Genomic DNA, 26,152 nt, shown 5'->3' with positions numbered 1-26,152 from the left:
AGCATGGAATAAACCTATTACTTGTTCTTTTACATCTTATAAACCTTTAAGATGACAAGCTGTTTCTTATTAATCAATATTCAGCCTATGTGCACTCATCACTTTAGATTGCAATAGCTTTTAGTTTGAACCCTTAACATTCTATGAATGAAGTTATTAAATGCTTTCCAGAAATCTCAATCTTTTCATGCTTTAGAGTTTTCAACTCTTTCTTGATGTTTCCTGAGAAAAAAATACTTTTTATAAATCTATATTAGGCATCTCTTAAGGCACAATTGTTTTGTAAATATTCTTCTAGCTTAGTTGTATCATTTCAATAACTTAATTGTCAATGCACAGTAGATTATTAATAACAGGCTGTAAAAGACTACTATACCCCAAAAAGTCTAGTTTTCATCCTTTATATACTGTATGAATTGATGTTACATCTGTAATTCTCCAATCTCCAATGTGTACAGCTCCCATTTTTAGTGACAGTTCGATTAAAAGGCTATGAATAACATCCTTTATACAGGTGGGATTTTAGCACTGCTGCCTCACTGCTCTTGGGTCCTGAATATGATATTAGACTGGGGCACCTTCTGTACCTCTGTATGCATGTGCCCCACATGTTCATATGGGTTTTTGCTAGTGTAGGTGTTCTGGTTTCCTAACTACTTCAGACTTACCAGGAATAAGCAGCTATCTGAAGGATGAATTTCACGTATGTGCCAAGACACCATCGTTAACCGATTACAATAATAAATTACTCAGGTTTTGTGAAACTGAAAACAGTAAATCAGTCCTATAGGAGGACCAAGGAGATACCCATCCAAGCCATTTGTTCTGGTGCTGCGTTTTTCTAAGCTCAGAGCAGAAGAAAAGTGGAATAAAATAGTTTAATTACTAATTTATTTGGCTAAGCCTTATCCTTAACAACGTACACCTGCACCCATTAATATATCTGGGTATTTGCCTGGAGAAAGTCTGGCAAATCTTGCTCAAGAGCAGGCACAACAGCAGTGTCTCACCTGGGTTTTGAACCTACAATCTTCCACTAAAGTTTGATGACAAGGCATTTATTTTAGATGAAAAACAGGATTTCATAGAAAATACCTATTTTACAAAGAGATTGTGTTTCTAATTTGTCACATATTAGATTCACATAATTGCCAAGATGATTCGGCTGTGCCTCACAGAATTCAAGATAATTTCTTGCTTACAGGGATGTTTATCATATGAAGACCCTACTGTCAATAGACTACTGCTTGTTTTTAAATATAAACATAAACCTCTATTGCATTGCTGAATTTAAGAATCCTAACAAAAATGTTTTGCATTTTAATCTCAATTCTCCACTTTGTTTTTGCAAAAAGCAAGTGTCCTGTACACTGGTATAACAGACACGGTTCTGTTTCTGCATTATGAAAGAATTTACTGAGCAGAGTCCAATATAAACATTCCGTGTTGAATTCAATAGGGTTTAAAGTGTTACTGGCTGCTTTTTGATAATGATGCCTTTAATTGTTGTACAATGCATGTTTCTTTGTCTTATCATTGACTTATGTTCTATGTTGATACAAGCATACTGCTCTAAAGAGAAGTCTTTATGAACAAAGAGCTGAATTTATTAGAGGCTGCAGCTTTTATATTGAAGTTGATATCATGAAAACCAAAACCCATCATATAACACATACTGTATATACATCAATTAGATCTTTTAAAAATGCCTAGTATAACAGGTATGCACTCAACCAAGGACAATGACACAATAGCTTTATCAACATTTATTGCGGAAAACAGAAATACAGATTTTTCTTATCTTTTACAAATCCCAGCCACCAACCTACAGACATTTCTTCAAAATGGAAACAACCCATCTCCCCAATTCACATTAACTTTACCATCTCAAACAGTCACACACTTGGTTTTAAATAAACAGCAAAGCCTAGATCTAAAAAGCAATTTTACTTTCCCATAACAATAGCTGTAAAAATCCAAAAGCAAACCGTTGGACAATTTAAAAGAACATAATGTAAGAAACAAAGCAATCAAAATCACACATGATGAGACGATCACTCACAGCCACAATATTACAGGTTCGTTTACCACATTACTTGTTTAAAGTGATTTTTTCTGTTAAAAAAAGCTTTATACCAACTCCAAAGTTCATTGTAGATCATATAACTTAAAAAATTAATCAGTTTTAAAATTGTTTTTAAAAAAATATTTTTTTACCGTTTTGAATATGGTTAGTGATAGGACCTTCTAAATATACGATCTGTTCAATAATGGAAACAACGGTACATACCATATACCATGCTACATTAATATTTATCTTGCAGCACTCTGGCCAGGGAATGTTTCTTTATTTTAATTTTGTCATAATACAGCTAAAGGGTGTAAATCTAGATGAATAAGAACAAGATTGAGGCAACATACTGATCCATAAAAAAAATCAATTTGAAAAAAAAAACCACATTAAGCAAAAACTGCCTCAGCCTTCACATTAAAACCATAGACTGGTTTATTTGTTACTGGGAGCATTTACTGATCATTTTACAGCGGAATACAAATTTCCCCATTTATTGAGGCTTATGTTCCTGTTGTCTTACTGAGACAAAATTAATTCAATTTTATATGAAAAAAATATATTGTGCATTACCCACACTACACTTAAATTTTACACAATGCGATTTCTAATAACCAACACCTGATGTATAACAAAATGCTCAGTTTAAAATGTCCAACTTTTGACTAATTCACCACTACAGCAGTGCAAACAGATGTGCTAACAGGAAGAACTGTACTGTCTGCATTCTCAACACTTTGTTTTTCCCTCATGATTATGTGCTGAAAACGGTTTCTAAATTTAATTGTATATCATTAGCATTTTCGTCAAATTTTACATCTCAGTTTCTAAACAAGTGCCCCATTCCATGAAAGAAATCCTTTCTCTAGGACTAAGGTTAAACTATTATCTGAAAGTCACAAAATACTTTCAAAATAAATGCAGCAAAATATTGAATTTTGTCATAGGGATTGGCTTTGACCAAACGTAGGCATTCTTCTTTGCTTTTCAATTTCCCTAATAAATTAGGATTTAACCCTAATCTTGATCCTCAGAAGTCTGACTGTATTTAGCCAATGTAAAGGAGAAAACATCTACTGTATGTTTTGAAACTTAAAAAAAAAGAGATGCAAGAGAAAAACAAGTGTCATGAAAGCAAAACAAAAGTTCTGATGAACAAAATTTGCATTATTTGAGGATTCTTTTGATCGGCAGTAAACTACTTAAATCACTCGAGGCACAGTTAAGCCACACATAGGAAATAAAACAACAGCAATGGCTACACTGTAAGAAGTAGAGGGCATGTAGAAAGAAAACCCACTCCACTAATGATGATGCACAAAAAAGTCAAGCTTTGCAATAGTACGTCAATGCAAACAATATATAAAAATTATGGGAAACACTGTTCCCGATAATTACATACACCCTGCAGTGTGAAATATGGAGGTCACTGCCTCCGATATATACACCTTGGTAGGCAAAAACTACCTTCTTTTCCACATTATGGAAGACACTGCTCCCGATAATGTTTTTTAGGATTAGAAATACAAATGTACCAAAATTTATGTCCAAGAAATTGCAAAGCTTTACTTAAAAGGTTTGGTTCATTCCCTTCTCCACTGCCAAATTCAAGCACTTGGACATTGATTGATCTTGGACTGCAGTAAAAATTGGTCAAAACAAAACTTTGCATTTAAATTGAATGTTGTCTAGAATTAACTTAAAACTCTAGAATTTCCATAAATCTGCATAAAAGAGTGAAATTTCCTTGGTTAATCTGTTGAGGAAAATAAATACCAGCATTTTAGTTCCAAAGAAGGATGTATAATTGTACAATTTGGACTAGTTTACAACACCCATAGGACAATTAAAGTTTCTGGACATAGACATTGGTAACAAGTTTATTTCAATAGCAGATGCTGCTTTTAATAAATCGACAGTATAACTGTCATAATTATGGAAGGCACTGCTTCCGATAATTATATAAAAAAAATACTATTTATAGTGAACTCTGTCACTGATAAATAAATAATGAACAAATACATATCTCAGTGCCAGGTGGTGAAGACCTTTTCTTCACATTTTTTTCCCCATTTTGGCCAAATGAAATTGGCTGGAAGGAAATGTTAAGGTTACATACTGAATAATTTAACAGGAAAGATTTGGTAACAGAATTTTGCTCTATAGGCAATTAGATACGTGTTCACAAAAACGTCAGTCTGTCTGTGAAAACAAATTAACCACAACGGAGCTCCAGTGACAAGAGTCCATCATGCAGCACCTTGGTACATACTAGAAAGTGTGCATCCATAAGTTCAAATCTGGTTAGCATGGTGGCTAAAACTTTGCAATGCTCAAACCTTAAAAGTGATCAATGTCATTTAGATGCAAAACAGCTCCCATCACAAATATAAAAAGCACAGAAAAATATCAGAAACCAGTCGCAAGATGTCTTATTCATGACCCGATATATGAAAGTACAACTACGATACAACAATGATCTACGCTTGATGCACTAAATTGTGGCAAAATATTATTAGACTGACATGCAAGTTTAGCTTGTATAGCAAAAAGATTTTATCTTCTACTTTAAGCTAAACTTCACATACTATTTATTGGAACGATCAATCAAGTATTAATAAAGCCACATAGAGCATGGATAAAGTCATTTGCATGCTATTTGCCACTAAATTCAAAGCTTTTACCAGGTGGTAAAGCCATAATTAGGACAAAAGGCAGATCATTTTGAGTTTTCATCATGTGAAAACTTCAAAATGTTTGTCTTCACTTATACAATCAATGCGTATTTGAGTTCAGCCGAAAAGGAGACATAAGGTACAGTACCGATTTCGTTTATGTGTTCGTTAAAATTTTGGATCTATATTAGAGCGATTTGGAGGCAACTGGTGAAACAATGTTAACACACCAGTGGGTCACTGTAACTGTGAAAGCGAAGTCGACCACTCGTTTGCGAGGAACTTCAATCTAATGAATCTAATGAAGTGCCTTCCGAGTTACAAGGAAACCCATTCAATATTTTCCGAAAGAGGAGTAAAAATAAACACCAGAACTGTCCAAATCAGTGAACCTAACAGTCTCCTCTGCTCTTAAAGCAAACCACAGACACTAGCTTTACATCTCATTATCAATGTCCCACACATCCCCTGACAGCCCGTTGGCACAACCCTGGATGGTCCAGGTGGCCAGAGCAAACCAATTCTTGTACTCGTCCATACTGAAGTTTGCCGAATTTTCACGGAAAACCCCAAGCCGGTCAAGCAGAGATTCCAAGGTGTGAGGCCCAGCTCCATAGAAAATGTGACGGAAAGGAGTTTCCTTTGGAGAGACGTAGGGAGAAAGGAAGCCGTGCTCCACCTACAGAGAGATGGCACACTTTCATCCATCAAGAGCAATAACTTAACTCCAGAAGAGTGCTGGTGCCATGCAAATTAAAAAGGTAAAACACTAAAATGGCAACGCTAAAACAAAAAGAACAACTTAAAAAAAAAGTATCTGACAAGATTAAGTAGCATTTCTACATTTTGACATTATTTTTATTCAAGGAAAATGGGAGAGATTCTAACCAAAGGTTTTAAATCATATGTAGATGAGAAATGGATCTAATCAAATTTGGAAGAAGAAAAGTTTTTGCAAATATGATCATACTTTTGAAACCATCTAAAGTATTTAATTCAAGCAAACAGACTGCGACAGACATGGATATGGAGAGGAAAAAGGAAATAAGGAAATTACCCTCATGATGCGATCATTAATGTAGCGGGACATTGCAGCATCAGTCAAATCACTGTTTTCGATGTCTTCTAACAGAGTTCTAGCTGCCCGGCTGTAGTCTCCACTACCCGATTTCAACCACTGCATGGATAACGCTCCAGGCTGTGACAAAAAAAGACAAAACAGCAACATTTACATTATAGTTCTGAAGCTACGTCAAGCAGATGCTTAGCATCATCTTTACAGGGGAAACGAAAATAGTCATAAAAAACAGGTGTTTGAGTTATAAAAAGCGCAGAAAGTTTTTCACTTCTTTGAAAGTTATCCTGTACAAATCATGCCTGAGTGCTTTAACAAACCTACTGTACATAAAACAGTCACATAAAGCTACACTCAAAAATGTAATTTTATGCAACATGGTTGACAACTATAACAAATACTATTGGTTAGTGTACAGTTATATCAAGGTTTGATGGTAGAGATAGGTATGCATTCTGGGCTTTTTTTTTTTTACTTTTTTAGTTTCTGGGCTCCTCTTTTGCTTTGCAAGACAGAAAATACTAAAATGTAATGAAACAGTTGTTCAGAGGACACACACGCATATTGACAGGAAAAAAAGGTTTAATCTCACATTCTGCAGTTTTGCACTTTCCATAACGATCCTAGACACCATGGTGCGCAGAAATAGGCTGTACTTTTCAACATCAAGTCTCAGGAGGTGATCATGTGTCAAGCGCAAAGCCATTAGACCAGCCACTTGCGCAGCAGCAACAGCAGTACTGTATAGGTCTTGTGTTCTGCTCTCTAGTTTTTGTCTGGTGTCTTCAGCTGTTCCCAGAAAATCATCAACTGGAGAATTCTACAAAATTAAAATGATGTAAGTACTCAATGCATTAATGAAAAAAGAACATCAAAATCTCTGTAACAGTGTCTAATTTAAAAACTTACCCGAATGAAACTGAATGAGACAGAGGGAATACCAGAAAACGTAAGGAAAGTATAAGCTGCATCATCCATCTTCATAGGCTCCATGCTAAAATGAACCAAGATTGACAAGGGTTTACCTAACTGACATACAAAAAGAAGCAACACATCTGTACACAACTTCGAGCTCGGTTGTTGTTCAGGTAATGTATGATTTTATGTGTACAAATGTGTACAAATACGCATCTCCAGAGGAAATTAAGGTCTTTTAGTATTTTAAATCATAACCAAGAAAGAACACCATTAATTACAAAAGAAAAAAGTAGGCTTCTCAGACTCACACTGTGTTCTCCCAGTCCTCTCCTCCCACAGCAGCATAAATGGACTGCTCACTGCTAGTTGGAGACTTTACCTGAGATTTAAAGAGACGGCATTATCTTCATATTCATAAAGTATGATGATATGGGATTATAGTTAAGATAAAAGCAGGGGTTTACCTGTTGCAGTACACTCTCAATCAGGTTGTACAATAATGGACTTGCTGATGCCCGAAATGTTTCAGATCCTACAAAAAGGCAAAAAAAAAATCTTTTATATAGCATCTTTAAAAGTAGCTTCTCAAGGCACTTTCCAGAACGAAGAGACACAACGAGAGAAGACAGCAGAATTACACAGTTACAGTGAGGGTTAAGATTACAGAAGAAATGTAAAGGGGTTGACACAGGACCAGTTAAATAAAAGTCCTTATAAAGAAGAAGGTTTTCAGCCCAGATGAGAAAGAGTTCAGGGAAGGTCACATGCCGATATCCACAGGGAAGAATCCCAGAGCTTTGGGGGCAGAACAGCAGCAGCCTGTCACCCACAGACTGCAGACTGGCTTGCAGGACAGACAGGAGACCCGATTTAGACAAATGAAGCATGCCAGGTTGGGAGTAGGATGATAATTCAAACGGATACTGTGGTGCCAAGCCAAGCACAGCCCCTTAGGTAAACCTGATAGGAAGCCAGTGCAAGTACACCAGGGTAGGAGTGTGAATGATCGCATTACTAGACGTGGTCAGGATTCTGGACGTACTGTAGTTCCTTTAATGTGGATTTACATACCTCAGCGAGTAGGGTGATTCAGTAATCAATTAGAGAGATATTAAACCTCTCTCGTGGTGACTTTAAACATCTTTATCATTGGTGTACAGGATACTATGAAAAGTTACTACACTAGGCATAAAAAACCCCCAATGGAAACAGAAGTATCAGTAAAACAAAATGTTAGAATATTTTAGAACTCACCCAAAACAGCTCTATCAAGGTTAATGTAAGCCACTGCTTTCAAATGCAATGAAGATAGATAGCCCTGAAAAAGAAAACAAGTGAGTAAAGCATTCAAACGCATATTGGTGGAACAAGAAAAAACTATAGTTTAGGTATCGCTTGCCTCCTGCCACTCAGTAGCTCCGATGCTGCCAAAGTCACCAGCACTCCAGCTTGCAAAAACAATACTTCTTCGGGGCTGGTATCCATCTATTCAGAAAAAAAAAAGTTCAAAACTACACTATCCATAACAGCATTAGAATGTGAAATGAAATCATTAAAACAACAAAAGAAGATAATACTGATTATTGCATCTATAAATCAATTAAAAACTATATAAAAATGTAAAATGTCCATCATTGAAGGGATTTGTGAAAGCAAATTTTGTTTTTTGCTCCTTAAAGATGGACATCAAGTTGTTCCTTCTTTGCTCCATCCTTCGCTCCTATCTCCATGTCCAGGAGTGATCAAGTGATCAAGCAACAGTTCAGGTCCGTATGAGAACAGATTCAGATTACTGTACGAGCCCTGCATTTTTCTTACCCTTGGTCACCATCTCTGAAATGGCTCTGGCAAGTTCTACCAGCAGGGCTGTGCCTATGGTAGACTTAGCAAAACCTGGGCCCCAGGCATCCCTCTGAGCACCAATCACAACATAGCGATCTGCAAAATAAAATGACAGGGAAGAATGAAAAATTAAATCAGCTGGAAAAAAAAGGAGGATTGAGGGGTAAATTACATGCTGAAATTCTGCTACATTTTTAATTACAAATGTTTTATGTATATGTGGAGTATCCAAATCTGGCCCTCAAAACCTCTTTACACCATTCTGGAGCTCAAGCAGAACATCGGAATCAAAAGAGATCCATAACGAACAATAAAATGTACTTCAGGGCACAATACGCATATTGTGAAAATGGTTTACTCGGATATATCAGCAAAACACCACTTTTAAAAAGTTACTTTTTGTAAACTAAAGGAAATGGAACATGTACTGTAGCACAAAGTCAGATCATACTTACATATATTTTCCCTTTTACTTTACAACGGAAAAATGACACTCAGAGGTTTGGGAGGTCTTCGACCTTCTGGACAAGGCAAGACTTGAGATCTGATAATGATCTTACTCGTAATATTTTTGCAAATATTTCTTTTACTGCAAAGATGTGGACCTTCAGTCACAGAGATTTGGTAAATATACGTTCGAGCCTTAGGAAATATCTGCAATATTACCTGGGTCAAAGTTTCCCTTGATTACTCCAAAAATATTGTGTATCTTCTTCTCAAGAAGGACATTATTCACTTTGACTTTCACTCTATCTGTGTCAGCACCCAGCCTGTAGCTCACTCCATCAAAGGAACCCATCCATCCAGCAGGTACATTATCACCTTTCATTTTCCTGTATTAAAAAAAAAGGATTAAAAAAAAAAAAAAGACACCACCAGAAACGTCTGCAGTCTTTCAAACTCCCTTTAAATGTTTTCTCATGGAGACTATCACGCCTGAGCCTTGTGTTAAGTAAAACAGTGCTTTCTGGCTCAGAGAAACCACATGTAGCTACAGCTCAGAAAATAGTTAATATAATCGGGCAGATATTCTCACAGAGTTTTTATAAAGGTTTGTAAAGTAAACACACTTAAATGACAGGTTTTATAAGACATCAACCCACATAAGAGATTATTTCAAAGCACTTGAAACACACATCCTAACATAACACCATTGTTACCAAAGTAAAAACCCATCTATCAACCAAGGCCAGTCAAACAGGAACATCTCAATTCCTTTCGCACTCCAGGAAAGCACTTCACACATTAGCCTAAAGATAAAACTATAAAAAGATGGTCATACTGTAGCAGCTTCTTTCCAGAATCAGCGCTAATGGTCTGAGCCAAGATTTTTGGTAATCCGGAAGATATTGATGGAGGAAACTGAGTGTGATTGAAGGAAGGAAATCCTGGGGTATAGGGATCTCCAGAACCCAAGTGAACCTTTTAAAAGACAAAAAAAAAGCAAATTAATAATTTAACACCATTAACTAGGTGATAAAACTCAAATATATTATAAAGAATATTGTTAACCAGTCCCTGTTTTGACTGCATATATAACTTGAAGCCAGTTCAAATGGAAAAATAAAGAGTTAACACTATATAAATTGCTTGCCTTTAGGGCTGAAACAATTATTCGATATTCTTCACGTCAAAAGTTTTCCCCGCACAATTTACATCAAAAAGACGAAGACCCAGGACGTGCTTGTATTCTTCATCTGCTAACCAGAGGTCACCAAAAAACGCATTTATCTGGCATTTTGACGTGGGCGCTCGGCTAGTTTACAGCTCACTATAAAATTCCAGCGAGAGGGTCTGACGCGATACTATAATGTGTAATGTTAGCAATGGCGATGCTGCAGTCTCTTTTTAAAAGTTTGCTAACTTATGAACAAAATTACGATAGAGCCATGATCATCAGGGGTCACTTTAAAAACAATTCCACAACTTTTCCAAAACTTAATGGATATTTTATCATGTTCCATAACTTTTCCAGGATTTCCATGACTGTGGGAACCCTGGATATTATCTACATGTTGATTAATTATTTATCAGTGCTCATCACCACAGCTCACATTAGCAAATCCTACAGTCAATCAAAACATTTACTTGCTGCTGTTCTGAGTTCACAGTTGGATTTCAAATGACTTATTTGAAGTTTATTTTGAACTTTGAGCTGATTTGAATCCTGACTTATTTTTTTATATTTAACTCTGAACATTTTGAATTTTATTTTTGCACAAAAAAACATTTTTTCCTGAAATTTAAGAGCGAAAGACAATGCAGTAAGAAATAAGAAGTTGAAACTTTTTCAAAGTTTTGCGTTTCTCGTTATTTTTTTGAATAAAGGAATATGGCTACGGAACAATGCTAAACATTATTCATCATAGCCTTTCTCATTTACAAGCCATAAATTTTCAGCCAATTAACCGATTAATCCTTGTAATATTCGCCTGAATATTCGATTATCAAAATGTGTCTGCTGCAGCCCTACTTACCTTACATTTTAGAGAAGAAAGGGTGAATCAAATGCATTCATTTATGCCAGGCAGAACACAGTATCTCCAAATAAAGTTCAATATATCTTCCATTAAATATTTTTAAAGGTTAGGAATGCTAAGAAAGCGACTGTATTTTCTTTCCTATAATGTTCCTTCTCACCATCAACTGGCCAGTATACTTCACTACAAAGTCCCCTCGAGCTCCAGATCTAAAACAGCGAAAGGAGCGACCCATTTCAAGCCCTGCTCTGGAGCCAACACAAGTTATCTCTGGGAACGCAGCCAAGTAGTAGTAGTCCTTCAGATGCCCTCAGTACTCACATGGCCGAAAAGATCAGCTGTCGGCGGCAGACTTGCATAATCAGATCGATCTGGGTATATTAAAACTGCCGCAGCTCTCATTTTCTCAGCGTTTGCAACCTAAAAGACAACGGAAAACAGCTCTTCAATTGTGTTTTCAAGATCAGGATTGCCTGAAGTCTCCATGAACAATTTACAGACTAATAAAGCAAGAATTGGATGCACTGCCCAAACTTGCTCATTTGGAGTTCTAATACTGTCTAATGATTAAGACATACAAGCGGTTCTAAGACACGCATAACATGTAGTTAAAAGAACTGCAATAGAAAGTTATATGCTACAGCCTGCTAACACTGGGGGATTTGTATTAACACACAAGTAGTAACTAAACAAAACTATATACATTAATATGGCTAGAAAGCACAAACTCAGAGTTCTGGCTTTTAAAAGTGATTTACATTTTCATTTTTTTTTTCTTTGGAATGTTTCAGTACTTCTTTGTCCAGTTTAAAATAAGGCAGATTCACCTTAACTCACTGATTAGATATAAAAATATACAAAAAAACAGTTTACTCACCTTTTCTGCAAAACTTAGTTTTCCAGCTCGAAGCAAGACAACAGTGCCATTCAACTGTACATCCTGAGCGACCAAGGCTTTAAAATCTTCTGGTGTGCCATAGTTGCAATATATCACTCTGCCCTATAGAAAGGAAACGGTATTTAACATCCATCATCCATCCATTTTCTAGCGGCTTCTTCGATTTCAGGGTCACAAGGGAGCCAGAACCTATCCCGGCAGTGTATACCCCAGACGGAATGCCATTCCATTGTAGGGCACACACTCACGCCAGGCCCAAATTTCCCAGAAGCCAATAAACCTAACAATATGTCTTTGGACTGTGGGACATAACCAGAGCACCCACAGTAACACCACACAAACATGAGGAGAACATATAAGCTCCATGCAGATAGATAGATAGGTAATACTTTATTAATCCCGTAGGGAAATTGATGATAGATTTAAGGACAGCACAACCGCCCGAACAGGGACTTGAACCCTGGACCCCTCAGATTAAAAGTCTGATGCTCTACCGACTGAGCTATCCGGGCTCTAAATAGATAGAACCCCAGGAATTTAACTGCTGCACCACCCCGCCATTAATTGAATATTTTTTGCCTTATTTCATTACATAATTCCCAACAATTGTACATATAGTGTCGGCATATAAAAGTGCTTTTATAAAAAAGCTTCCCGAGATGTTCAACCCATGGGTTGTGTTACAAGACAAAGCACATTTAAAATTTTACCCAGCAGGTGCATTACTACCTGAAAAAAAACTGTACAGAAAAAACTGTACAGAGGCTATTCAATGAATTCAATGTGTTACTGAATTTCTTCATAAATCTCTTCCTTAAAAAAAAAAGAGTGCAATTGTGTTTTCAGTGAAACAAATTCTGTGCAAGACAGATGACATTTATTCATCAATAATGCCTCACCTAAATGAACTGAACATTTAGCAATCGACAGAAGGGTCATTTAAATTACTGAAGATATGGGTTATCAATGGTCAGATCTGCACCAATTTCACCACAATGCTCTTACCATAACTTCTCCAGTGGCACTGTAAGCGAGATATCCAGTTGGGGAAGCAATCATTTCTTCACGGTCCCCACTTCCTACATAGGTAACTTTGTTTTCAGAACTATAATTGAGACAAATAAAATAAAGAAGCCACAATAAGACAAAAAGTAGCCACACATCCTGTACTTGCTCAGTGGCCAAAGCTGTATTGCAAGGATATACAATCATATAGTAAATTCCTACTAACCTTCCAACTTGAAGCTTGACAAAGTGTTCATCTGTCCAGGGTCTCATGTCATAACTTTTGAATTTCTCATACACTGAAATGGCAAGCCTTTCATCTTCTTCAGAGCCAGCCTCATGGCTTCCAGAAATGAAATCCCTTCAAGAAAGAAACCGCAGAAACTGCTGAGCATTTTTATAGCAGTTTTTTCTGGAGAGATCTCCAGAAACATTTACCCATTCTTTTACAATAACCACTTTATCCAATATATCACCGCAGTGAATCTAACCCTGCTGACAACGGTGGCAAAGCAGGATACACCCTGGACAGAACATTAGCCCACCTCCCAAAGCCCACACATGCAGGGAACAATTCAGAGACACGGGTTACCCATGTCCAGAGAAAAACCATGTGAGAACGTGCCAACAGAGAACTATTTCAAGAAATTTAGAAAATAAAAGCAAAAGGGAATAAACAAGCTTCTTGATCACACTAGCCAGAAGACAAAATTAATCTAGTGCCACCACATGCTGCGTCAGTCAGTACTACAGTATGTAACTTTCTGTATTTAGGACACAATATCACTTGATTGAGAATGTACTATTTTGAATTCAAGTGACTACCTGCATTATAGCAAGCTTCAAGTCTTCAGTTACCACTGGGCTTCTTTTTTCTACTTTAGGTACAATGCATTTACTTGATTTTTTTGTAATCCACCACATCTTACGTATTTGTCATCAGGATTTCATCCATCCGTACAAAGTCGACATTTAGCCTTTAAGGCCGTAACACTGTACCTCAATTTTAAGAAAAGTGCAATTGACATATACATTTACCTGATGCTATTCATGAAGGTGCTGGTAGTTATTTTTTGACCGAGCAGGCGCTTCAGGTCACTCCAGTCGAGAGTAAGATCCTGTTCCGGTAGGGTGTCGGGGAGGTCATCAGTAATTTTATCAGCCAGAGATGTGAGAGACTGATCCGTAGGGCAGAGCAGGCATTCCTTTTGCCTACGGTTAGCCAAATAACCAATCAGAAATCCTAGAAGATAAGAGCAAAAAACATGAGTGATACTCTGATTGCCATTTACAAAACAATATATATATATACACATACATACACAAGAGGGCTCCTATATTATTAACTTGGAAGCTCTACGTCTCAGCTCATTTGGAAAAAACAACTGAGGGCTGGGATTAATTGGGTATAAGAATCGTCTGTGACTCTTTAGGTACAGTAGCTGCAGACTTGTATGAAAACTGTGGTGGAATGCAGTTAAAGCTGAGAGCAGCAGGCTGGCACTTCTTTGCAGAAAGGGAGCAAGAAACAAGCTGAAAATTTGTTGAGGCTGATGATTTTTTGCCTTTTTCACAAAATGTCTGAACGTGGGATTCTTTCTACTGTAAAACAAATCTAACTAGATAAGCTAAATGTACTCGTTTGCAATTATTCTTACATTGGGCGATACAACCAAGAAACACGCCGCCCTTACGATCACTTATAATGCTCCTGCATAGCAGTATTCAGCTTGCAGTGTTAAAAAAAAAAAGATTGAATATGTTATATACCATATTTTGTCTCAAAGGCTTAACTGGTGGGAACACCAGGGTACATAATGTTCCTTCTCTGTCCTCATACGTGAGCTGTGATGTCAAATAAAATTTGGTAGGTATGAATTAAAACATATTTCTGCAAAACAACTTCCCCCCTTGAAACAGAAAAACATTACCAATGAGGAAGAGGAGCACTGTTCCAATGATCAAGAAGCAAACATTTTTAGGACTTCTGCTCGACTTGTTGACATGAACCACTGGATGATCTCCAACGGAATTCCCAACCTCCTCATCTGCATCAGAGTTCGACAGTTTCATCTCCACGTGACTGTTTTCCCCTTCCATGTTCTGGGCTAGGCTGAAGCGAGTGTAGGAACGGGGCTCCCCACGAAACTACAAGAAGAGCAATGGTACATATGAGACACAATGGTACATATGAAGCTGGAGACTTCACCTGAAGACAAGCAATGACACACTGACAATTCTCCTGTTTTTAATTGCTGAAAGCAGTAGCTCCTCTCAAAGACCAAATCTGATGGTTTTGTTTCCATGCCAAAAAGAGAACATCATTTTTTTTAGCTTGAAGAAGAACAAGCAGAGGACTGGAAACTGAAAAAACTTTGAATACTGAACTATTTTGTTATGTACAGACTCAGTCTGTATGGATAGGAATTTTTCCAGTGAACAGGTAAACTGATAAAGAAAGCAAGTGCAATGAACGGCCTTTTATTGTATTTTAATACAGCTCGTCTCTGTACTAGTCATCTCAACAACTTTACACTGCTGAAAGGACAGAAAACCCACATTATTTTCTTTGAAATCCCCATTAAAAGTAATAGCAATTTCACTATTCTGTTAAATATTAAACAAAATTATTATAATAAATGTATATAGGCCAGAAGATAAATATCTGCCATATTTTCTTTTCACACAAGTGTGTGAAATATGTCCTACTACAGCTGCTCCACAGAGGTTTCCTCTGTGGGCTTGGTCTTAAGGATGACAAATACCTTGGGCTGGACAAGATCCTCAGATCCATTACCTGGATTCTTGGCTGAGTGGCCTCCTTTCTTACTTAAGGTCATTTCATGAATCAAGACTGCCATCATAGTGCTGTGCAAAGTAGTTGAAAACGATACGCTTTGCATTGGAGTGCTTATGGCACTGGAAGCAGAAATGCTGCTTAGTTCCACAAACAATGGTCACCAGTGATAAAGCCTGCCGTTCTAGGTAACCAAGTAATATCACTTGCTAATCCAAACAGGTGGTTCAACCATCTCAACATAAGGGCTATCGACGCCAGACTTTCAAACCCTGTGTCCAGGCAGTATGAGATCTAGTAATGCTTACCTAGATATTTGTGCCTCAAACACGTACCACAGTGCTTAAGCATGTGTTGCAACTTTTTGGGCTTGTCTTGGAGTGCCTTTCTGGGTACAACTAACATCTAACAGGAATTCTGTCAAAGACATTTTTGGCCTCTGCTGAACCCACACATCTCCACCAGATCCCGGGTGGTATTGTTCTCCACCTGGTGGTATCGATCTCGGCCCTACTGCTTATGCCATTGGCTACAATGATGTTCACCGAAGGCGGCCCGGTGACACAGCATGGTTAGCACTGCTGCCTCACAGCGCCGGGGCCCCGAGTTCCATTCCTGGGAAGTTTGTTTGTTCTCCCCGTGTTCAATAGGTTTCCTCCGGGTGCTCTGGTTTCCTCCCACAGCCCAGAGCCAAGCTGGCAGGTAAACTATCCTCAAAGAAAACTGGCCTTCACATGAGTGTGTATGTTTGCGTCCGTGTCTGTGTGTGCCCTGCAATGTACTGGTGTCCCATCCAGGGTGTATCCCGCCTTACAGCTGGTGCTTCCCAGCATAGGCTTCCAGGCCCCGTAAGGAATTAGGTGGGCAGGTAGCGCGATGTGATGCATTAGAAAAAAACCTAAGAGTACATCATAATAACAAGTGACAGTTCTTAAGAGGTTTTTTTTTTTAGTTCTTACACTGAAAAAATAGGGGCATGGATACCTGAAGGTCCTGAAAACATTAAATGATGACTCAACTCCTCCAGTGCCAAAGTGAAGACGAACCGTAACTAAGAAGCAAAGGTGTTTCACAAGAGTGTAACCAGAAAAACTGTGACAGGAAGCAAGACTGATTGCCTAATCAATGAAGCTGCGCCTTAAGGAAACAGCTTGAGTACAAAAGAGATAGTTTCATTTTTCATTAGTTATGGGATGCATTGTTGATTATATAAGAAAGACTGGAAAACAAAGGCCTTACTATATTTGATATTGCTGATCTTGCTTGATCCATTGTAGGTTTTACAGGACCTCGCAACCTGTGAAAAAAATAAGAAATAAACATCAATTCACCTTGAACATTAAAAGCCCTGGAAAGATTTGAAGCACATAAGTCTCCAACAAGCATTTTTCTATTCCCATTTCAAAGGAAAAAAACATGGGGCAAAAGGCATTTAAAATGTAAACAGTTCAAAAGACCCAAATTGTTAGTCTTGGCTGCAAGAAGACAAAATAAAGGAATGTTTTTTTTGGATGATACCAACAATTTTTCGAATTGTTTTTTTACAGAAGAGTTAATAGCTGAAACTACATTTGAATCATCTTTAACTTTCTACTGCACGTCTGGCTCACCACTAGCTTTACTGCACAAATCATTGTGTAATGTAAACTCGGCTGTGTTGTCATTGATTTTTAAAGTTCTTTCTTTCGTTTAACACACAGTATATAACTTTCTATGCAAGAACTGATTGAAAATAATCTCAAAGCTTATATAAGATCTTTATTTCTCAACATGAATATGTTTTTACCAGCACAGCAATCGTTGCTTGAATAACAAACATCTCTAACTTTTAAGTCAATCTTCTTCATTTATTTTTGGAATCAATTTAGCAGTTAAAGTAATTAATATATTTTTCTCCTGATTTTAAAGGCCCTTCAGATTAAAATGTCAATACAGAAGAGTTTATTTACAACTCAAACTGCATAGCAACAGCAGACTTGTTTCAAATAAGATCTTCTAGCCTACAGACATTACATTTAGAAATATTTAACCACAGTACAGCTGGGTCATAAGCCTGCTGGTCATACAGTCTAAAATGGATTAATCCGCTACGTGACTGCAAAATATTTTTATCCGTTTACTGGGTACATAACTCCTGTGGGGAAAAAAAAAAAGAAATTACATTATAGTTCAAGGTTATCAATTTACATTCTCCTGCTGCAAACTAGGAACAAATAATGAATTAATACTGTATTTTAGTTTAAAGTGCAATGCTACACATTTGTAAAACGTGTAATCAGTGCAGTAAAATTCCAATTATAATATTCACATCTGATTGTAAAGACAGATGCAAATTCCGCTGCTTGTTTCTTTATATGTTGTAAACCAAAAATGTCAGCTCACTGGATAATGACCTGGCTTAAAAGCAAGTCACCACATTTGTTAAAAAAAACAGAAGAAACCCCTGAGGGGAAATACCGTTAGCACATACATCCTTTGACTTGATATCGAAAATAAGGACAGTAGCATAAAACAGAAATAGTGTGACTACTTTTGATGACAGTTTCTTAATGAAATACAAGTCCTACTCAAAGCTCACCAGATGGTATTAAATTACCATCTTCCATTTTCAGCACAGGGTACGTGACTCAAAGCTCCAGCTACACAACCTGTATGTTCCATCTCTTCAAGGACAGGTTTTTTTTTTTTGTGTTGGATTGATTTTTGTTGCTTATTCTTCAATTCTGAAGCCATAACACATTCTAGACACTGATTAAATTAAGGGTACATTACAGTCGAGCTGAACAGCTTCCAAGAGTTTAATAACTTATCCACCAGGGGGCACAACTCCATTTAATCCTTCACAAATAGTAAATATCAAAACTCACAACATACAAGTTAGACCAGATCCTAAATTCCAAAAGCTCCTGTCACCAAAGATTGCATGTTTTGATAGAAAATATTTCTCTCACTGCCTGCAAATACTATTGCTAGAGCTGTGGGAAAACAGGTTATAATGTTTATTGGTGCAATGAGGCATCAACCATCGTGAACAAATAATTAACGACTTTCAACTGTCAACACTTATTAGGTAAAGCTGCCTTCACGAACACATGCAAAACTCACAGGAACTAATCTTCAAAATTATACACTTAAATCAAAGAAGCAAAAGTGCCTGTACTGCAATGCAGTGAAACTTGGCTCAAACCTCAGAATGCATTACCACAGAATGAAGGGTGGGCTGCAGTTGCTTAATGTTCCATGGGGAAAACCAGTGCATTACAGAAGTGCCATTTGATCCACTTAATGTACATGCACAACATATAAACAGCGAGTACTGCAAAGCATCTATAAAGCTTCCAAATGATAAGATCCCTCAAACACAGAAATGAGGATGCTCTGCTGCAGGAGTACCTTAACTGCCAAATTCCACTTCCTTTATTTATACAAAAACCCCAGAAACCACCATCACAACTTCTACAGAATATACCATGTAAGAATTTGCTTTACATTATGGACACTAACATTAATTCACTCATCCTCTTGGTTAGTGACCAACCTCATTCATTGCCTGTGAACTTTAACCAAGTTTGAGTTAATCCCTGTAAATCACCAGTCTGCCCTACATGTCCCCCTCCCCACCCAGTGCCTCTTATTAAGTCACTAAGGAAAAACCTAAACTATAAAACATTAAATATTTAAGGCTTGTATGGACAATTTATAACTTTCAACAAATGCAGGGTTATACCTTACACAAATATATCATACCATGTAGCTACAGTGCATTTTAAAATCCCTAATGTACAGCATGCTTAAGAGGCGGATCATGCACAAAGGGTGGTCTGTTCCGTTATGGGTAAAGAAGGCTTGTGTGAGTTGGGTGGCATGAAGCATAAACAAAAAATAAAAAGATTAGTGGAGAGCAATTCTCACTAGCAGCCAATGCCCTGCACAAGCAGTAGCACAATCTATAGGCTTACTTTTTTTTTTAAATAATGTTAAGTATGGTTTTGCCACTGCAATTAAACAGGTGCCAGCAAGAGATAGGGATATGGATTATTGGATGCCACACCCTTCCAGTAAGGAATACAACCAGCACAGTCACAATCTTTTAACCAGATTAAGCCATACTTTTCCGTTTCTGCATAAATCAATAACATTCATCTGAGGTGTTTTAATGCTGCCTGTAATGCGAACACAGCATTAGGATCTATCCTATTTGTTATTTCTAATCATTTTTAGTTGTTGAACTGATGAGCAAGTAACATCCCTTTAACTTTGTTTTGTGCGAGCCTGTCTCTCCAATGAAAAATGTTTTTAACTATATTCACTTCTAAGAAGTGAACTGACAAGTTTTGCAAATTGTACATCCCAACCCCCCAAAAAAGTTAAGCAATTTATAGGCAATGTTGCATTAGAAAATGAGTAGCCTTATCATTCAAGGTTTCAGAACTGCTCAAGGCCAGACCCTTATCACAATATTCATTATAAAAGCAGGCAAGAGGAACCTTTCTGTTAAACCAGATGTGCATGCACAAGGGTCATGCTGCAAGATGATCCCCCATACACTAAAGCTCTTTAGGAACCCAGCCTACAATCTTAACGAGTCCAGCACGTCTGTGCATTTAAGGAAATTATTAATAAGGAACTACAACATCCTTCTGCCTTTTAATATTACATAACGAACCCATGGTGCAGACATTTAGAAGTCCATTCTGCCAAGCATGAGATGGCTTCAGCCTCACAATAAAAGGAGTATGGAACACAAAAGCACTGCAGAGTACTACTATATTTAAACACCAGTAAGGGATACCGGCACGTCCTTGATCAATTTCCCTCTCAACAGGCACGATCAGGAGGGAACTGCATTTTTTTTATCGTGTCGGACACAGATGAGAGACCCGGCAAATCTGATTTTTTCTCAGTTTCTTGTTACATGCAGCAGTAAAGTTCAGGAAAGCAGTCAAGAGTGTTACTTAATGGATCAGGAAAACTGAAGCAGGAAATAAGAAAAGAACCCAAGCATACTTATTGTAAATACTCAAAAATGTCATCTAGAAAAATCTCTTATATCCAAGAGACATAAAACAATTGATTATTTCTGCATTTATCAAACATGCACATCTTACAGCAAAAATATATTTGGTTTTAAAACTAAAAAGAGCAAAAATAACTTTATAAAAATCACACAACCTGCCAGTATTTAGAAGGATGATTGTCCTAACTCCAAAGTTACAAGACAATACTTACATACAGTATTTATATTGAAGCTTATATATTTCATTGGCTTAATTCTTAGAGGGGCTTGAGAAAGCTCAACTTGAAAAAGGAGCGATTATTTAAACACGACTGAGATTTTGGTCAAAGGTTAATGCCTTTCATAAAAGAAAAACCACTGTATCTTTTGCTCCATGATTGTGACAAATCATGTGAGTTAACACGGGACACTACTTCAAAGATTCCACATTATTCATGGAAGAAATCCAAGAGCCTAACAAATCTGCTCATAAAGAATGTTAATATTAGCTAGAATGAGACACAGCAACCAATGTGTTAAGTATATTTACTTAAATCTGTTTTCAGTTTTTAAACTTTAAAGAAACGTATGAAAGTTTCTCTTAAGTGTCAGTATTGTAAAAGTGCACGTTTAAGAAATGTGTACAGTATCGGTAATTTTTCAATACTTATTATTTATACAACAAAAGTCCAGCTAGACTTCCTAAACTTAATAATAAAATAATGTATAATAAAAATGTTTTGTACTTCACATATTGCCATGTCTAAAAAAGTATTAAAATTAGACATCTTAAAAAAAGCCTCAAAATCTAATTAAAAATTGAAGAAGGGAGCAGCTCACACAAGGAAATAAAAAAGTCCAACTTGTCTTTAAAAAAATAAAAGCTGATAAAAAAGCTGGCAGCTAAACGTTACATACTGTATAAAGCAGATTTCTTTTTTCCCCCGTGTCTTAGTTCACGATATAGTTAATGTTCAGATCGGTAAGGTGCGAATCTAGTGAATTATTATATACAAAGACAATTGTTGTGACTAGAGCTACACTAACACCCCTCCTGTACTGCAGGGGAAAGGACATGTACCAGTGGCCTTCAAGGACATCAGAGGTACCTCATGGTCAAGTCCGGCTATGTCTGTTTCCAGCCTCGGTGACATTTCAAACCCCAGCAAGCCCTTAGCCCCATTTCCATTACAATGACCCCCTCTTCATTTAATTACGTTTCAGAAATACATTTTCTATATATCAAATAGAAAGAGCACACAGTTTCACAAAACCTTGTGATGTGGACATATTTCCTTTGTATCTGCCCAGACAGCTAATAAATGTTGTTAACCTTAATATTGCACAAAACGAAAAGCAACACGATTCGCTAATCTTAATCTCAAAGACGAAAAAAGACGAGACAGAAGTCTCTTAAGGCCAAAAAAAGAACACGTGTTACACCAGGCCCAATTACAGCTGCTGCTTTCTGTATTGTCTTTACCCTACAAGAAACATTAAATAAGAAAACATATTTAAGATTATATTTAATATTTTACTGTACAGGGCGTTAAGCTTTTCTCCATTAAACGTCTCAAAGCGTCACTTCATTTACTGTAGGTCTGGAGAGTCAAGGTCAATCGATGTACTTCCTGCCATGTGCTACGGATACTTCATTTTTTTTTAGGCACCAATATTTACTGCAGCTTGAAAGAAAGTATGATGTACCCTCGTGAATTACTGGAGAATATATCATGTTCGTTATACCAGCTATTCTGTGCATTATCCACACAAATCCCAATTGTTTCAAAATTAAATCCTCTAGCTTCCTTTTTCCTGTATTTCAGCTGGACCCGCAGGTAACTGCTGTAGTATCTTATTTTTTGCCACAGTGACGTATACCGGGCATGTTCCTCACCGTGACATATTCACCGTCTCGTTTCAGACGGAACAAAAACCTCTTCACAAGATAAATCAGCAAAAATAATAACCCTTACAAGAAATATAATAGATCGCGCATCCAGGCACAGACTGAATGAGGACACCCGAACGCCCACTTTAAGCACACAGAAAAGAAAACCTTTTTGCTTCCAAGCTGTTATGCAGTGTGCAGAATGTCCTTCTGTCTTGCGTCGCAATCAAAGGATGCTATTAATAGGCACGAATTTAAGCGTATAACAATAATTACTGAAACTATGATTTAAACATTATCATAACCGTACGAGTTGAACCACGAGGGAGAAAAAAAAAAACAAAACCGTCTGGTTCCCGAAGATGAGCCAACATGATTTAGCCCCTTTTACATCTCCGTAGCTACCTCAAGTAACTTACCAAACGTTGAAACGTCTACTGTTCTCTACCTTGTCCCTCCCCTACCCCCCAGAATAAGACGTGCAGCTCTGCAGCTCTCACCGGCTTGACGGCAGTCCTGTCCCCTTTTATAATGAGCGCTGAGCAGCGGCCGAACGTCGCATACTGTACGTCACTTTACTTTTACGTTGGTGGGGGTGGCTGCTGTAGTTCGGGTTGTGGAGGTACCCGCGTCCTCTGGCTCGGGTTCAGCGGTTCTTTTTCCCCAAACTGTAGAATGACGGGATTAAAAAATATTAAATATGTTTATGTGAGGACCTCAGCGTGTTTGTGTGTGTGTGTGTGATTACAGGTTGGGGTCCGGATAATTACGGTTCTGTTTAAGCTACTTACTAAGCCATTGGCATAACAGTTCGCTGTTTGTTTCGAGAATTTTCGTTGTGGGTGGCAAAGCTCTTGTTTCCTAGTGACGAAAAGGTACAGTAACCTGAAATTAAAAATGCACACAAAACAAAAATACCCAAACTGTTCGGTTTATAATCGACGGCGTTCACAGAGGATATAACACGTGGGCTTTCATTTTCAAGTGAAGGCGGGGTGACCATTGCTGACCCAAATGATTTTGACGGATAAACCTGGAGTCTTTTCTGTGTAATTCTGCTTTTACTGCACGAATATGAATACAAACCTGATGTCCATATATGTGCAATACGAATCTGATCTTTTTAGCATTACTAAATCAACTGGTCCTAATATTAAAGTGGTTTTTATTGAGTGAAGAATAGAACAATGGTAAGAGTAATCAAATATTATTAAAAGTATTAACCAAAGAGCTTTTAAATTATTATGGAGACATGCTAGTGTTAATCTACTACTTTGAGTACACAGTCTCTATGATATGTATGATATCAGCTCAGAGCTAAAATAATAAAAGATTTAAACTGGCTACTTACAGTAATCAATGGTGAGTAATTCCTGCTGAAGAGTAAACGTGTTTTAAATCCCTGTAGTTCTATAACTTAAACCAGTAGTTACCAGTTTTACATTAGCATTAACTTGTGCATGCATTTTTTATTAATGTTTCCTCTTGGAAATCCTCAAATAGAAAATAACGGACTATTCTATAAACAGAGCTCATCTGGTAATTCCACATGTTTGTAATGGCATGATCTGCACAGTCCTTTGGGCTAATTCTACTGATTTTCCAGTTAACGTAAATATGGTATCTGAAGTTGAAAGCAGCAGAATATCAAATCAGCAACCTTTTTGATATTATCTGTTGACTTTGGTTTTTGACAGACAAGAGTTAGCAGTTTTGTCTTTCTTGAACCCTTAATGGACCTGTAATTACAGTAGGTTTCATACAAAAACAGACTGTCTTTTCTTCCCTGAATGCAAACTCAGTATTTTTTAATGTCATACAATATGTTATCCATTCCTACAACAGCTATACTGTGTCTCGTATAAAGCCAGAGAAAATGAACATGGAGGACATTTTATCTTCAAATGGGAGAAGAAATGCTTTGGCTTGAAATGGTATTTGCTCTCAGCTGCAAAAACAGCACCAGTCCAGGGGTTTGATCTTACATACTGTAGGAGTTGGCTGCAGGCTGTAGTCTCCTACAACATGTAAATATCCTGTACTATAAGTATAAGTAGTTTAAGAAAAGGTGGTAAAGCAAATGATAAAAATAATTATTAAAACTCTAATTGTTAAAAATATATGTTAATGGGACCTTTTTACATCTGTACCTATTCTTTGGCTTGAATTAATGACAAGATTTTGTTTTTCAGTGGATTTTATCAACTAACCTAGAGAAACAATGAATAATGTCCAATTTACAATTAGAAATCTGGGTCAATGTATTGCTGTAATCCGGTCATTTGTCTTAGGTTAAGGTTAAGGTGACATGTGATGTTCTCAGACCACCTTGTGGTACTGTAGTTTTCAGGATGATTGTTATGAAGAATTTGGGTTTTCTCCTGAATTTAAGGTTGATGGGTTGATGGGCTCTGCGTGTTCTAATTTTCCAATCAACACATTTTATTGACTCTTGGGTAATGTTTATTACTATTGTCGCTTTTACACATATAGTTGTGAGAAAAAGTTTGTGTGTTTTGGAATTAGCTAGATTTCTGCATGAACGGCTCCTAAAATGTGATCTGATCTTCATCTATGTCATAATAATAATAAAGACAGTCAAATACAGTACATTAAACAATTTTGAACAATGAAAATTATTGAACAATTGAACAGTATGAACAACACTTAAATGAAGAACACAAAAAACTAATTCAGTTCATCTTTACTTTTATACTATGCTATACTTTTCTGTCCTTTTCCCTTTTCTCTTTGAAAGATGGATATCACCCACACATGCAATAAAAGACAAAGGACAACAAGTAAAGTTTGGTTTTCCGCCAATAAGGAAGTTACTTAATGAGGGCATGGTTTGATAGCTTCAAGACTTATTTATATATATATAGCAAATTAAAAAATACAGTTTCTTTGTGGGAATTTTAGAGGAATGGAAAAATTTTAAAAACCCGAAAGGCTTATTCATTCAAAATTTAATTTAATGACTTACCACATTTCTGTAAATGAACAACAAAATCATCGATCCAGTTCTTTACTGTGTAAATAAGAAAGATAGTTGGTTTTGTTCTGATTTTAAAAGATTTTCTCTTAATGTATGTTACTTTATAAAGATATTTGCAGTTCTATGATTATGTTTAGTCTCATAGGAGATTTCATTAGTTTTATTCTGTCACAATCCTGTATTGCAATACTGTTCTGAATTTATCATGATCACCAGCAAGATCTTTATGTGTGTGGTAGGATTAATCCACCACCAAGGCATCTACCACACAGAGAGAAGGATTAATATTGAGGTTACAGATAGAAATCAATTCACAGAAAACAAGTGTGGTAAAGCGTTGTTAATTTGGAATTTTAATTTGATAATTTAAGAGATTTGTGAACCCCGAAAATATATTGTTTACACGGTAATTGCTTAAAGGAAACAGATCACCTAAGAGCACTAATCGTCTTAGTTTCTTCCCTTTATAAAAACGTTTTGAATGTAAACCAGCTAAGAGGTCTTTA

The 26,152-nt window shown here is 36.9% G+C and overlaps 1 protein-coding gene and 1 non-coding gene across 3 annotated transcripts; both read right to left on the bottom strand.

Moving 5' to 3' along the window:
• Window positions 1-1,751: 1,751 nt before the first annotated feature.
• tfr1b (transferrin receptor 1b) lies at window positions 1,752-23,167 on the bottom strand. Of its 2 annotated transcripts, none has more exons than XM_015361270.2 (19): window positions 23,149-23,167; window positions 17,001-17,058; window positions 14,896-15,112; window positions 14,003-14,207; window positions 13,191-13,325; window positions 12,965-13,064; window positions 11,939-12,061; window positions 11,383-11,481; window positions 9,864-10,003; window positions 9,248-9,414; window positions 8,558-8,677; window positions 8,139-8,224; window positions 7,994-8,057; window positions 7,204-7,271; window positions 7,048-7,118; window positions 6,731-6,815; window positions 6,414-6,641; window positions 5,804-5,944; window positions 1,752-5,425 (listed from the first exon to the last, which is right to left on the bottom strand). In XM_015361270.2, the coding sequence occupies exons 2-19, from the start codon at window positions 17,031-17,033 to the stop codon at window positions 5,183-5,185; spliced, it is 2,325 nt and encodes a 774-aa protein (XP_015216756.2). In that variant the 5' UTR covers window positions 17,034-17,058; window positions 23,149-23,167; the 3' UTR covers window positions 1,752-5,182. The 2 variants fall into 2 exon arrangements, with proteins under 2 accessions (XP_015216756.2, XP_006637845.2); XM_006637782.3 differs by having other exon boundaries at window positions 23,068-23,158.
• trnak-uuu (transfer RNA lysine (anticodon UUU)) lies at window positions 12,398-12,471 on the bottom strand. The gene has a single exon. It is a non-coding gene; the product is annotated as a tRNA-Lys (tRNA).
• Window positions 23,168-26,152: the final 2,985 nt, after the last annotated feature.

This window comes from Lepisosteus oculatus, chromosome 13, assembly GCF_040954835.1.
Source record: "Lepisosteus oculatus isolate fLepOcu1 chromosome 13, fLepOcu1.hap2, whole genome shotgun sequence".
In the NCBI taxonomy this organism is placed as follows: domain Eukaryota; kingdom Metazoa; phylum Chordata; class Actinopteri; order Semionotiformes; family Lepisosteidae; genus Lepisosteus; species Lepisosteus oculatus.
The sequence above is the reverse complement of the archived record's forward strand: the minus strand, read 5'-3'. Positions and strand labels throughout refer to the sequence as shown.

What these genes read in the sequence shown, in the direction of transcription:
- tfr1b (XM_015361270.2), bottom strand. Translation starts at nt 17,033, where the DNA reads ATGGATCAAGCAAGATCAGCAATATCAAATATA. An exon ending in CAGCTGATCTTTTCGGCCAT is followed by an intron (nt 10,004 to 11,382) that starts GTGAGTACTGAG and finishes GTCTTTTAAAAG; the next exon opens with GTTCACTTGGGTTCTGGAGA. An exon ending in GAGGACTGGGAGAACACAGT is followed by an intron (nt 6,816 to 7,047) that starts GTGAGTCTGAGA and finishes GGTTCATTTTAG; the next exon opens with CATGGAGCCTATGAAGATGG.